Raw genomic sequence first — 14,387 nt, forward strand, 5'->3', positions numbered from 1 at the left:
GTTACTAGGGAGAAAATGCAGTTACATCTCTACCTGTCTGCCCTCATTGAATAGAAATATTGAAATTATGGAAATACGTGCTGGAATCTGAACATCTACATGAAAACATGTTAAGGAAAGGAATCTATTTTTTTAATAGAGACAATCCATCTTTGCCTGTGATGCCTGGCAGGTTGTTAATACAATAGATTAATATATATATATATATATATATATATATATATATATATATATATATATATATGTACTGTACTCATCTCAGGAGCATTAATATACAGAATATTCCTTACAGTAATACAACTGAGAGGCCAATCAGGAAGAATGTAGATATAGGGCAGAATAAGTCCTGGCTGGCTGTGATCGCAGGAACTGTGCTTTATTCTCACACATGCCTGCACCCATCTACTTACTGCAGGTACCTCCTCCCTCTTCTTCCTCCCTCCTCCCACCTCCCCCTCCGCCTTTTGTTTTACTATCACAGGGAAACCGAGGGAACAATTTCCTGTTGACACCGGAATATTTAGAAAGTGTTGGGAAGGAGGAAAGAAGAGCAGCCAGAGAGGAGGATAGCAGCAGCAGCTGCAGCATCTGGGGTGGCAGACTGATGCCATCCCCTCTCTTTGCCCCCAGCTGAGGAGTGCCCCTGTTGGATGACTGGCAGAGGGAGGCCCTGCTTGGATGTATGGTCTCACACAGCACAAAGTTTGGGTGCAGCAGGGGTGACACACACTGGAGATCAGGGTGACAGGAGGGCAGGGACTTGACTGAATGTGAAATCAGGTGCACCCAGAGATCTGTGCCTGCTGCTGGAGGCAGGGAGAGCATTGCATGGGAAAGGATGGCAATGTCAGGCTCTCTCTCCTGCTGGATATGCTGCTGAGCCCTGTGCAGGAATAGCAGACTGATCGCACCCTCGGCCTCTCTTGCAGCCGTGGGGAAGAGAAATGTGATTGTCTGAATCTCCAATGCTGTTACCCTGTGCTGTCTGCTGATGGCTGAAGCCTGGCTGGAGGAGGAGGAGGAGGAGCTGAGGGACAGTACTGGCAACAGGAGACACAGGAGGTCCAACCTGAACCAAGCTGCAGGTAACCATGGAGAGCTGAGAGGGGTCTGCAGTGTTGCTGCTGTGCCATGCTGTATGTGTGTGTAGGCAGCAGCAGCACCACCACACATGTCTGAGGACAGCAAGCATGCCTACAGAGCTCCCTAATCCTCAGGGACTTTACACTGATTAGCTGCTTGTCAGGGACCAAGGCTATGATATTGCTCTGCTAAATACTAAGCAGGAAGCTATGGAAGCATGTTATGGTGGTGTGCTGGTGGAGCCATTTTCTTTACCTTTTTATAGTGTAATATATATTTTGTATACTGAAGATTACTTTAACAAGGTAACCACTTCTGTTGTACTATGCTGATTTGCAAGCTTAGCGCTTATTACTTAGTTGTTCTATGTTATGTTCATGTGTTCAATGTAAGACACACCAAAAGGCCTGCCAGGCGTTCATATCTCCTGTAGAACACACCTGATTATAGTAGCTTGTGCCTGGTGATATTACTTGGGTCCAGTTGTCATTCTGAAACCATCAGTGAAGTGTTTATCCCTGTGTAGCCAGTAATATGTTACTAGATCAGTCACTGATGCATCAGTGACATCAGCTGGGTAAATAATATATCTGTATATTTTACTATTATAACATTGAGAAGTCTTGAAAATATAGCTATATAATTACAGTACTCACAGGTTTTGTACTTAAGCACTTACAGATATTTATTTAATCCCCCCCCCCCTATTTACAATGCTACCCTTGTTATAACACTAGCTCTTGCCTGTGTTTTTAAGGGGTATGGGTCATTGGGTCAACACTCATTAGGTCGACATGTTCTAGGTCGACAGGTCAAAATGCCGACATGAGGTTTTTGACTTTTGTGGTGTCATTTTCTCCGTAAAGTGACGGGAACGCAAATTAGTGCACCGTGTTCGCTCGCCATGCTTCGGGCAGATTACTGTTCTAATCGTACTCCACGTGGATCGTTAAGTATGGAAAAAATCCAAAAAAGGAAAAACTCATGTCGACCTTTTGACCTGTCGACCTAATGGCATTGTCGCCCTAATGAGTTTCGACCTAACGACCGTAACCTGTTTTTAAGCTAGCATTATAAAGTGGGCGCACCTTTAAACACAGTAGAATATTGTGAGCAGCTGTCCACAGCACTTCTAACTTTAGCAGTTCTAGCATTTGATTCCAAGGTCCAGGAACACATTGGTAACGTGCTTATAATACTATTTCTCTGACGTCCTAAGTGGATGCTGGGGACTCCGTCAGGACCATGGGGATTAGCGGCTCCGCAGGAGACAGGGCACAAAAGTAAAAGCTTTTAGGATCAGGTGGTGTGCACTGGCTCCTCCCCCTATGACCCTCCTCCAAGCCTCAGTTAGATTTTTGTGCCCGGCCGAGAAGGGTGCAATCTAGGTGGCTCTCCTAAAGAGCTGCTTAGAGTAAAAGTTTTGTTAGGTTTTTTATTTTCAGTGAGTCCTGCTGGCAACAGGCTCACTGCAACGAGGGACTTAGGGGAGAGAAGTGAACTCACCTGCGTGCAGGATGGATTGGCTTCTTAGGCTACTGGACACCATTAGCTCCAGAGGGAGTCGGAACACAGGTCTCACCCTGGGGTTCGTCCCGGAGCCGCGCCGCCGACCCCCTTGCAGATGCCGAAAAATGAAGAGGTCCAGAAACCGGCGGCAGAAGACTTTTCAGTCTTCATAAGGTAGCGCACAGCACTGCAGCTGTGCGCCATTGTTGTCAGCACACTTCATAGCAGCGGTCACTGAGGGTGCAGGGCGCTGGGGGGGGGGCGCCCTGGGCAGCAATGATAGTACCTTATTCTGGCTAAAAATACATCACATATAGCCCCTGGGGGCTATATGGATGTATTTAACCCCTGCCAGGTCTCAGAAAAACGGGAGAAGAAGCCCGCCGAAAAGGGGGCGGGGCCTATTCTCCTCAGCACACAGCGCCATTTTCCCTCACAGAAATGCTGGTGGGAAGGCTCCCAGGCTCTCCACTGCACTACAGAAACAGGGTTAAAACAGAGAGGGGGGGCACTTATTTGGCGATATGACTATATATATTAAAATGCTATAAGGGAAAAACACTTATATAAAGGTTGTCCCTGTATAATTATAGCGTTTTTGGTGTGTGCTGGCAAACTCTCCCTCTGTCTCCCCAAAGGGCTAGTGGGGTCCTGTCCTCTATCAGAGCATTCCCTGTGTGTGTGCTGTGTGTCGGTACGTGTGTGTCGACATGTATGAGGACGATGTTGGTGAGGAGGCGGAGCAATTGCCTGTAATGGTGATGTCACTCTCTAGGGAGTCGACACCGGAATGGATGGCTTATTCAAGGAATTACGTGATAATGTCAACCGAGACGGCCGGCAAACAAAATAGTACCTGTCCAGGCGTCTCAAACACCGTCAGGGGCTTTAAAACGCCCATTTACCTCAGTCGGTCGACACAGACACGGACACTGATTTCAGTGTCGACGGTGAAGAAACAAACGTATTTTCCTTTAGGGCCACACGTTACTTGTTAAGGGCAATGAAGGAGGTGTTACATATTTCTGATACTACAAGTACCACAAAAAAGGGTATTATGTGGGGTGTGAAAAAACTACCTGTAGTTTTTCCTGAATCAGATAAATTAAATGAAGTGTGTGATGATGCGTGGGTTTCCCCCGATAGAAAATTATTGGCGGTATACCCTTTCCCGCCAGAAGTTAGGGCGCGTTGGGAAACACCCCTTAGGGTGGATAAGGCGCTCACACGCTTATCAAAACAAGTGGCGGTACCGTCTCCAGATAGGGCCGTCCTCAAGGAAAATATCCTAAGAAGTATATACACACATACTGGTGTTATACTGCGACCAGCGATCGCCTCAGCCTGGATGTGCAGAGCTGGGGTGGCTTGGTCTTATTCCCTGACTAAAAATATTGATACCCTTGACAGGGACAGTATTTTATTGACTATAGAGCATTTAAAGGATGCATTTCTATATATGCGAGATGCACAGAGGGATATTTGCACTCTGGCATCAAGAGTAAGTGCGATGTCCATATCTGCCAGAAGATGTTTATGGACACGACAGTGGTCAGGTGATGCAGATTCCAAACGGCACAAAGAAGTATTGCCGTATAAAGGGGAGGAGTTATTTGGGGTCGGTCCATCGGACCTGGTGGCCACGGCAACTGCTGGAAAATCCACCGTTTTTACCCTAAGTCACATCTCTGCAGAAAAAGACACCGTCTTTTCAGCCTCAGTCCTTTCGTCCCCATAAGAGTCATATCTGCCCAGGGATAGAGGAAAGGGAAGAAGACTGCAGCAGGCAGCCCATTCCCAGGAACAGAAGCCCTCCACCGCTTCTGCCAAGTTTCTCAGCATGACGCTGGGGCCGTACAGGACCCCTGGATCCTACAAGTAGTATCCCAGGGGTACAGATTGGAAAGTCGAGACGTTTCCCCCTCGCAGGTTCCTGAAGTCTGCTTTACCAACGTCTCCCTCCGACAGGGAGGCAGTATTGGAAATAATTCACAAGCTGTATTCCCAGCAGGTGATAATCAAAGTACCCCTCCTACAACAAGGAAAGGGGTATTATTCCACACTATGTTGTGGTACTGAAGCCAGAAGGCTCGGTGAGACCTATTCTAAATCTGAAATATTTGAACACTTACAAAGGTTCAAATCAAGATGGAGTCACTCAGAGCAGTGATAGCGAACCAGGAAGAAGGGGACTATAGGGTGTCCCGGGACATCAGGGATACTTACCTCCATGTCCCAATTTGCCCTTCTCACCAAGGGTACCTCAGGTTCGTGGTACAGAACTGTCACTATCAGTTTCAGACGCTGCCGTTTGGATTGTCCACGGCACCCCGGGTCTTTACCAAGGTAATGGCCGAAATGATGATTCTTCTTCAAAGAAAATGGACGACCTCCTGATAAGAGCAAGGTCCAGAGAACAGTTGGAGGTCGGAGTAGCACTATCTCAAGTAGTTCTACGACAGCACGGGTGGATTCTAAATATTCCAAAACCGCAGTTGTTTCCGACGACACATCGGCTGTTCCTAGGGATGATTCTGGACACAGTCCAGAAAAGAGTGTTTCTCCCGGAGAAGAAAGCCAGGGAGTTATCCGAGCTAGTCAGGAACCTCCTAAAACCAGGAAAAGTGTCAGTGCATCATTGCACAAGGGTCCTGGGAAAAATGGTGGCTTCTTACGAAGCGATTCCATTCGGCAGTTTTCACGCAAGAACTTTTCAGTGGGATCTGCTGGAAAAATGGTCCGGATCGCATCTTCAGATGCATCAGCGGATAACTCTGTCTCCAAGGACAAGGGTGTTTCTTCTGCGGTGGCTGCAAAGTACTCATCTACTAATGGGCCGCAGATTCGGCATTCAGGAAGGGTCCTGGTGACCAGGGATGCCAGCCTGAGAGGCTGGGGAGCAGTCACACAGGGAAATAATTTCCAGGGAGTGTGATCAAGTCTGGAGAATTATCTCCACATAAATATACTGGAGCTAAGGGCAAGTTACAATGCTCTAAGCTTAGCAAGACCTCTGCTTCAAGGTCAGCCGGTATTGATCCAGTGGGACAACATCACGGCAGTCGCCCACGTAAACAGACAGGGCGGCACAAGAAGCAGAAGGGCAATAGCAGAAACTGCAAGGATTCTTCGCTGGGCGGAAAATCAGGTGATAGCACTGTCAGCAGTGTTCATTCCGACGCCCGGGAGAGTGGGGACTTCATCGGGAAGTCTTCCACATGATTGTGAACCATTGGGAAAGACCAAAGGTGGACATGATGGCGTCCCGCCTGAACAAAAAACTGGACAGGTATTGCGCCAGGTCAAGAGACCCTCAGGCAATAGCTGTGGACGCTCTGGTAACACCGTGGGTGTACCAGTCAGTGTATGTGTTCCCTCCTCTGCCTCTCATACACAAGGTACTGAGAATTATAAGACGGAGAGGAGTAAGAACTATACTCGTGGCTCTGGATTGGCCAAGAAGGACTTGGTACCCGGAACTTCAAGAGATGCTCACAGAGGACTCATGGCCTCTGCCGCTAAGAAGGGACCTGCTTCAGCAGGGACCCTGTCTGTTCCAAGACTTACCGCGGCTGCGTTTGACGGCATGGCGGTTGAACGCCGGATCCTGAAGGAAAATGGCATTCCGGAGGAAGTCATTCCTATCCTGATCAAAGCCAGGAAGGAGGGGACCGCACAACATTATCACCGTATTTGGCGAAAAATTGTTGCGTGGTGTGAGGCCAGGAGGGCCCCCACGGAGGAATTTTAACTCGGTCGATTCCTGCATTTCCTGAAGACAGGAGTGTCTATGGGCCTCAAATTGGGGTCCATTAAGGTTCAGATTTCGGCCCTGTCGATTTTCTTCCAGAAAGAATTGGCTTCAGTTCCTGAAGTCCAGACGTTTGTTAAGGGAGTATTGCATATACAGCCCCTTTTGTGCCTCCAGTGGCACCGTGGGATCTCAACGTAGTGTTGGGATTCCTCAAATCACATTGGTTTGAACCGCTCAAATCTGTGGATTTTAAATATCTCACATGGAAAGTGACCATACGGTTGGCCCTGGCCTCGGCCTGGCGAGTGTCAGAATTGGTGGCTTTGTCTTACAAAAGCCCATATCTGATTTTCCATTCGGACAGGGCAGAACTGCGGACTCGTCCCCAGTTTCTTCCTAAGGTGGTGTCAGCGTTTCACCTGAACCAACCTATTGTGGTACCTGCGGATACTAGGGACTTGGAGGACTCCAAGTTGCTAGACGTTGTCAGGGCCCTGAAAATATATGTTCCAGGACGGCTGGAGTCAGAAAGTCTGACTCGCTGTTTATACTTTATGCACCCAACAAGCTGGGTGCTCCTGCTTCTAAGCAGACGATTGCTCGTTGAATTTGTAGTACAATTCAGCTCGCACATTCTGTGGCAGGCCTGCCACAGCCAAAATCTGTAAATGCCCAATCCACAAGGAAGGTGGGCTCATCTTGGGCGGCTGCCCGAGGGGTCTCGGCTTTACAACTTTGCCGAGCTGCTACTTGGTCAGGGGCAAACACGTTTGCAAAATTCTACAAATTTGATACCCTGGCTGAGGAGGACCTGGAGTTCTCTCGTTCGGTGCTGCAGAGTCATCCGCACTCTCCCGCCCGTTTGGGAGCTTTGGTATAATCCCCATGGTCCTGACGGAGTCCCCAGCATCCACTTAGGACGTCAGAGAAAATAAGAATTTACTTACCGATAATTCTATTTCTCGTAGTCCGTAGTGGATGCTGGGCGCCCATCCCAAGTGCGGATTGTCTGCAATACTTGTACATAGTTATTGTTACAAAAATCGTGTTATTATTGTTGTGAGCCATCTTTTCAGAGGCTCCGCTGTTATCATGCTGTTAACTGGGTTCAGATCACAGGTTGTACAGTGTGATTGGTGTGGCTGGTATGAGTCTTACCCGGGATTCAAAATCCTTCCTTATTGTGTACGCTCGTCCGGGCACAGTATCCTAACTGAGGCTTGGAGGAGGGTCATAAGGGGAGGAGCCAGTGCACACCACCTGATCCTAAAAGCTTTTACTTTTGTGCCCTGTCTCCTGCGGAGCCGCTAATCCCCATGGTCCTGACGGAGTCCCCAGCATCCACTACGGACTACGAGAAATAGAATTATCGGTAAGTAAATTCTTATTTTTATTGGATTAAAGGGTGGTACATACTAATAAGTTATAATGTGGTTATACGCAAGGGCGTAGCTACCATAGGTGCAGACAATGCAGCTGCTACGGGGCCCAGAGCTGAGAGGGGCCCACCTTCCCCTGTAAAAGTTATATGTGTTATATACATTTTTCACCATTGGGTGGTCCTTTCAAACTTTTTCCTTGGGGCTTAGGGGCCCCTGGGCCTGCTCATTGTAGGGTGGTATAAAATGAACTGGAGGGTATTTTAATGTTATATTATATGAACCAGGGCACTGTAATGAGGCAATATATTAACTGTATATCAAAATGTGAATTGGGGATACTGTGTGGTATAATGTGTACTGGCAGCTCTGAAATGTGACATAGGGTGAACTTAAGAAGTACTGTGGTGCACAAAAGAAGAAACTAGGGCACTACTATGGGGCATAACATTAAATAAGGCTCTACTATGGTTCAGAAAATGAACTAGGGCACTATTACAGGGCATAAAATTAACAACTGCTACAGAGAAGTGTCTCTCTAGAAGCAATGGGATGGGGGCCCCTTCAAAATGTTGCTATGGGGCCCACAAAGTTCTGGCTATGCCCCTGGTTATACGTAGAACATAATTTGTGTAAAACCCACAATGCTTTGGTTTCCATTTTTATGATATATTATTTTAATTCTGATTGAAATGATATACAAAAGTAGAAGAAAAAAAACCAATGTTCCAGGCTGGCAATTATCGGTGCATTGGACGTAAGGAAGCAAAGGATTTCTACTACAACTTTCTGCTTTATTTGCTCTAACATGGGAAAAGGGTATTTGTCTGACTTCTGTCATTATAAGTAACCTACCAGAAAGTTATGTATTGTAGAGGTTATATAAGGGACTGGGGACTAGTGATAACTTACAGCGTTATCTAACATAAATTATAATGTTAGCCTTAGACTGTATTATGTAACAACGTTCTCTCTTATCAGAGTTACATAGTATTTTAGTAATTTTTTAAAAGGATTTTTGTTACCCTATAGTAAATATTCAGCATAGTTCCACCTACATTTTCCTTCCCTTGATATTCGGAATATATGCCCAAAGACTTGTAGAACACCTCTTGAACTATATGTTATATGTATAGCCTAGGTTTCCCGATTTACCCCTATAGTTATTAATTGCATCCAACCCCTTCTATAGGCAGTGTAGCCTCAGATTACATGCACTTGTTGACTTGCATTTGGAGATCACTGCAGGCACACCCACTGTGTTATCTGCTGTAAAATAAACAGTAAAACACATTGGGAATGATGCATGGTCGTCTGTGGTTAGTATGATTGACTGGCGGACGGGATGCTGGCGATCAAAATACCAATGACACCCCGACCTTTGAAATTCCAACAGGGGCGTGGTAAGTATGTTCCCCTCAATCCCTTACCCCCTAACACCCCCCTTCCTGCAGCCTAACCGCAACCTTCTCCATAGTACCTAAACATAACCTCCCCCCAGTGGACCATAGCCCCCATTCCCCCACCCCACAGCTTAACTTTAAAACCCCCTGGATAGAGCCTAAAACCCCCCCCCCCCCCCCCCCCCCTTCATTTTACTTTTGGTCGGGATGCTGGCTGTCTGGTTTCCAGCGTCGGTCTCCTCGCCCTATCGGGATTCCGGCATCTGCAATTTACCCGCATCCCGTCTGGGATTGTGCACAAAATAGGATTTTAATACCTACCGGTAAATCCTTTTCTCTTAGTCCGTAGAGGATGCTGGGGACTCCAAAAGGACCATGGGGCATAGACGGGATCCGCAGGAGACATGGGCACTTTAAGACTTTAAATGGGCGTGAACTGGCTCCTCCCTCTATGCCCCTCCTCCAGACCTCAGTTATAGGAACTGTGCCCAGGGAGATGGACATTTCGAGGAAAAGGATTTTTGTTAAACCAAGGGTGAGATACACACCAGCTCACACCACAACACATCGTACAACATAGGTTTTAACTAACACCAGTTAACGGCATGAACCAAAATTAGCAACAGGCTGATCTTAACCGAAACACAACCGTCGTGTAACCTAAGCAATAACTATTAACAAGTACTGCAGCCAGAGTCCGCACTGGGACGGGCGCCCAGCATCCTCTACGGACTAAGAGAAAAGGATTTACCGGTAGGTATTAAAATCCTATTTTCTCATACGTCCTAGAGGATACTGGGGACTCCGTAAGGACCATGGGGTTTATACCAAAGCTCCAGACCGGGCGGGAGAGTGCAGACGCCTCTGCAGCACCGATTGAGCAAACATGAGGTCCTCATCAGCCAGGGTATCAAACTTGTAGAACTTAGCAAAAGTGTTTGAACCCGACCAAGTAGCTGCTCGGCAAAGTTGAACTGCCGAGACTCCTCGGGCAGCCGCCCAAGATGAGCCCACCTTCCTAGTAGAATGGGCCTTCACCGAATCCGGTAACAGCAATCCAGCCGTAGAATGAGCATGCCGAATCGTATCACAGATCCAGCGTGCAATAGTCTGTTTAGAAGCAGGAGCCCCAAATTTGCATACATGATGAACAGAGCCTCTGTTTTCCTAATACGAGCCGTTCTGGCTACATAAACTTTCAAAGCTCTTACTACATCGAGGGACTTTGAATCAGTCAAGGCTTCAGTAGTCACAGGCACCACAATAGGTTGGTTCATGTAAAACGAAGAAACCACCTTTGGCAGAAATTGTTGACGAGTTCTCAATTCCGCTCTATCCTCATGGAAGATCAAATAGGGGCTCTTGTGAGACAAAGCCGCTAATTCTGACACCCGCCTTGCGGACGCCAAGGCTGGCTAAAAGCATGACGACTTTCCAAGTGAGAAATTTTAACTCAACCTTTCGTAAAGGTTCAAACCAGTGTGACATAAGAAACTGCAACACCACGTTAAGATCCCATGGTGCCACCGGGGGCACAAATGGAGGTTAGATGTGCAGCACTCACTTCACGAAAGTCTGAACCTCTGGAAGGGTGGCCAATTCTTTTTGAAAGAAAATCGATAAGGCCGAAATCTGCACTTTAATGGAGCCCAACTTTAGGCCCGCATCCACACCTGCTTGCAAAAAATGGAGGAAACGACCCAGCTGAAATTCTTCCGTAGGAGCCTTCTTGGATTCACACCAAGACGCATATTTTCTCCAAATATGGTGATAATGCTTCACCGTTACTTCCTTTCTAGCTTTAAGTAGAGTGGGGATGACTTCACCGGGAATACCCTTCCGAGCTAGGATTTGGCGTTCAACCGCCACACCGTCAAACGCAACCGCGGTAAGTCTTGGAACACGCACGGCCCTTGCTGTAATAGGTCCTCTCTCAGAGGAAGAGGCCAGGGATCTCCTATGAGTAATTCCTGAAGATCCGGATACCAGGCCCTCCGTGGCCAATCTGGAACAATGAGTATCGCCTGAACCCTTGTTTTTCTTATGATCCTTATCACCTCTGGAATGAGTGGAAGTGGAGGGAACACCTATACCGACTGAAACACCCATGGTGACACCAGGGCATCCACTGCACTGGCTTGAGGGTCCCTCGACCTGGAACAATACCTCTGAAGCTTCTTGTTGAGATGAGACACCATCATGTCTATTTGAGGAATTCCCCAACGACTTGTCACTTCTGCAAAGACTTCTTGATGCAGACCCCACTCTCCTGGATGAAGATCGTGTCTGCTGAGGAAGTCTGCTTCCCAGTTGTCCACGGCCGGAATGAAGACCGCTGACAGAGCGCTTGCATGTTTTTCCGCCCAGTGGAGAACTTTTATGGCCTCCGCCGTTGCCACTCTGCTCTTTGTTCCACCCTGGCAGTTCATGTACGCCACTGCTGTAATGTTGTCAGACTGAATCAGGACGGGCAGACCGCAAAGAAGATGTTCCGCTTGTAGAAGGCCGTTGTAGATGGCTCTCAATTCCAGAATGTTTATGTGCAGACAAGCTTCCTGGCTTGACCATTTTCCCTGGAAATTTTCTCCCTGTGTGACTGCTCCCCAGCCTCGAAGACTTTCATCTGTGGTCACCAGGACCCAGTCCTGGATCCCGAACCTCCGCCCCTCCAGGAGGTGAGAATTGTGGAGCCACCACAGGAGAGATACTCTGGTCCTGGAGGATAGGCTTATTTTCCGGTGCATGTGCAGGTGAGACCCGGACCACTTGTCCAACAGGTCCCACTGAAACACCCTAGCATGGAATGTGCCAAACGGAATGGCTTCGTATGCTGCCACCATCTTCCCCAGCACCCGCGTGCATTGATGAATCGACACTCTTGCCGGTTTCAGAATCTCCTTGACCATGTTCTGGATTTCCAGAGCTTTTTCTACTGGGAGAAACACTCTCTGCAGTTCCGTGTCCAGGATCATGCCCAATAATGACAGCCGTGTTGTCGGAACCAACTGTGACTTTGGCAAATTTAGGAGCCAACCATGTTGTTGCAGGACTGTCAGGGAGAGCGCAACGTTTCTTAGTAACTGCTCCTTTTGATCTCGCCTTTATCAGGAGATTGTCCAAGTACGGGATAATTGTGACACCCTGCTTGTGCAGGATCACCATAATTTCCGCCATTACTTTGGTGAAAACCCTCGGAGCCGTGGAAAGACCAAACGGCAACGTCTGGAACTGGTAATGACAATCCTGAACAGCAAAACTCAGGAAAGCTTGATGTGGAGGATATATTGGGACATGCAAGTAGGCATCTTTTATGTCGACTGACGCCATAAAATCCCCCCCTTCCAGACTGGAGATTACTGCTCGGAGAGATTCCATCTTGAATTTGAACTTTTTTAGAAAGAAATTGAGGGATTTTAGGTTCAGAATCGGTCTGACCGAGCCATCCGGCTTCGGTACCACGAACAGGCTTGAGTAAAAACCTTCTCCCCGTTGTGATGGGGGGACCGTGACAATAACATGCTGTAGACACAGCTTTTGTATCGCAGCACATACTACCTCCCTTTCCGGAAGAGAAGCTGGTAAGTCCGATTTGAAAAATCGGTAAGGGCGCACGTCTTGAAACTCCAGTTTGAATCCTTGGACCACTATTTCTAGCACCCAAGGATCCAGGGCCGAAGGAGCCCAGACCTGACTGAAGAGTTGAAGATGTGCCCCCACCGGTGCGGACTCCAGCAGTGGAGCCCCAGCGTCATGCGGTGGATTTGGCAGCGGCCGAGGAGGACTTCTGCTCTTGGGAGCTTGCCACAGACGGCGACTTTTTTCCTCTTTCCCTACCTCTAGCAGCAAGGAAGGAAGACCCTCGTCCTTTTTTTAATTTATTAGACCGAAAGGACTGCATCTGATAAAGAGGCGTTTCTTTTGTTGTGCAGGGACATACGGTAGAAAAGATGACTTACCCGCGGTAGCTGTAGATACCAGGTCCGCGAGGCCCTCACCAAACAAAACACCACCTTTTATACGGCAGAGCCTCCATAGCCCTCTTAGAGTCTGCATCACCATTCCATTGATGAGTCCATAACGCTCTCCTAGCCAAGATTGCCATGGCATTGGCCCTTGATCCCAAGAGACCAATATCTCTCGCAGCCTCCCTTAGATATACTGCAGCGTCCCTGATATGACCCAGTGTCAAAAGAATGCTATCCCTAGCCAGGGTGTCCAAGTCAGATGATAAGTTATCTGCCCACTTTTCAATTGCACTACTCACCCATGCCGATGCTACGTCAGGTCTGAGCAGCGTACCGGTAGTGGCGTAAATAGATTTCAAAGTAGTTTCCTGCTTACGATCCGCAGGATCCTTTAGGGCCGCCGTGTCAGGGGACGGAAGCGCCACCTTCTTGGACAGCCGTGCTAGAGCTTTGTCCACGTTGGGGATTGACTCCCACTTATTCCTATCCTCAGAGGGGAACGGGTATGCCATAATAATTCTCTTGGGAATCAGCAACTTTTTGCCAGGATTTTCCCAAGCTTTTTCAAAAAGAGTGTTCAGCTCATGAGAGGGAGAAAACGTTTCCGGAGGTTTCTTTCCTTTAAACATACAGACCCTTGTCTCAGGAACAGCAGGGTCTTCCGTGATATGTAACACTTCTTTTATTGCCACAATCATGTACTGAATGCTCTTAGCCAGTTTAGGATTCAACCTGGCATCACCACAGTCGACACTGGAATCCGAATCTGTGTCGGTATCTGTGTCTGCTGTTTGGGTAAACGGCCGTTTCTGTGACCCTGAGGGAGACTGCGTTTGGGATAAAGCATCTTCTATGGATTGTCTCCATGTTTGGTTCTGAGCCTCAGATTTATCCAATCTCTTATTTAATAAAGCCACATTTGCATTCAAGGCACTCAACATATTTACCCAATCAGCAGTCGGCGGTGCCGACAGATTCACTCCCCCACTCTGTTTTGTCCCCACACCAGCCTCCTCCTGGGAAGATCCTTCAGCCTCAGACATGTCGACACTCGTACCGACACCACTATCACACCGGCTATAGGGGACAGACCCACAATAAAGCCTATCAGAGGAACACAGAGGGAGTTTGCAAGCCCACACCCAGTGCCCAACCCGGTCTGAAAGCATATAATAATGCCCCAGACCTGTCGGCGCTATTTAAAATAATAATCAACACCAAAATTTGCTGTGCTCCCCCCCCCGCCCCCCGTTTAGCACCCTGTTACTTGTGACAGAAGTGTAGGAGGCCAGGA

At 47.9% G+C, this 14,387-nt stretch overlaps 1 protein-coding gene across 3 annotated transcripts in view; it reads left to right on the plus strand.

The window, feature by feature from the left end:
• Nucleotides 1–454: 454 nt before the first annotated feature.
• Nucleotides 455–14,387, plus strand: part of SH3D19 (SH3 domain containing 19) — a 238,035-nt gene continuing 224,102 nt past the window's right edge. For 2 of the 3 annotated variants that reach the window (XM_063920564.1, XM_063920565.1), the window contains exon 1: nucleotides 458–1,085. In XM_063920564.1, coding sequence (XP_063776634.1) covers nucleotides 992–1,085 — 94 coding nt within the window. In that variant the 5' untranslated portion in view covers nucleotides 458–991. Of the gene's footprint in view, nucleotides 1,086–14,387 lie in introns of all 3 variants that reach the window. The other variant, XR_010177471.1, reaches the window with a different exon arrangement.

This window comes from Pseudophryne corroboree, chromosome 1, assembly GCF_028390025.1.
Source record: "Pseudophryne corroboree isolate aPseCor3 chromosome 1, aPseCor3.hap2, whole genome shotgun sequence".
Taxonomy (NCBI): Eukaryota; Metazoa; Chordata; class Amphibia; order Anura; family Myobatrachidae; genus Pseudophryne; species Pseudophryne corroboree.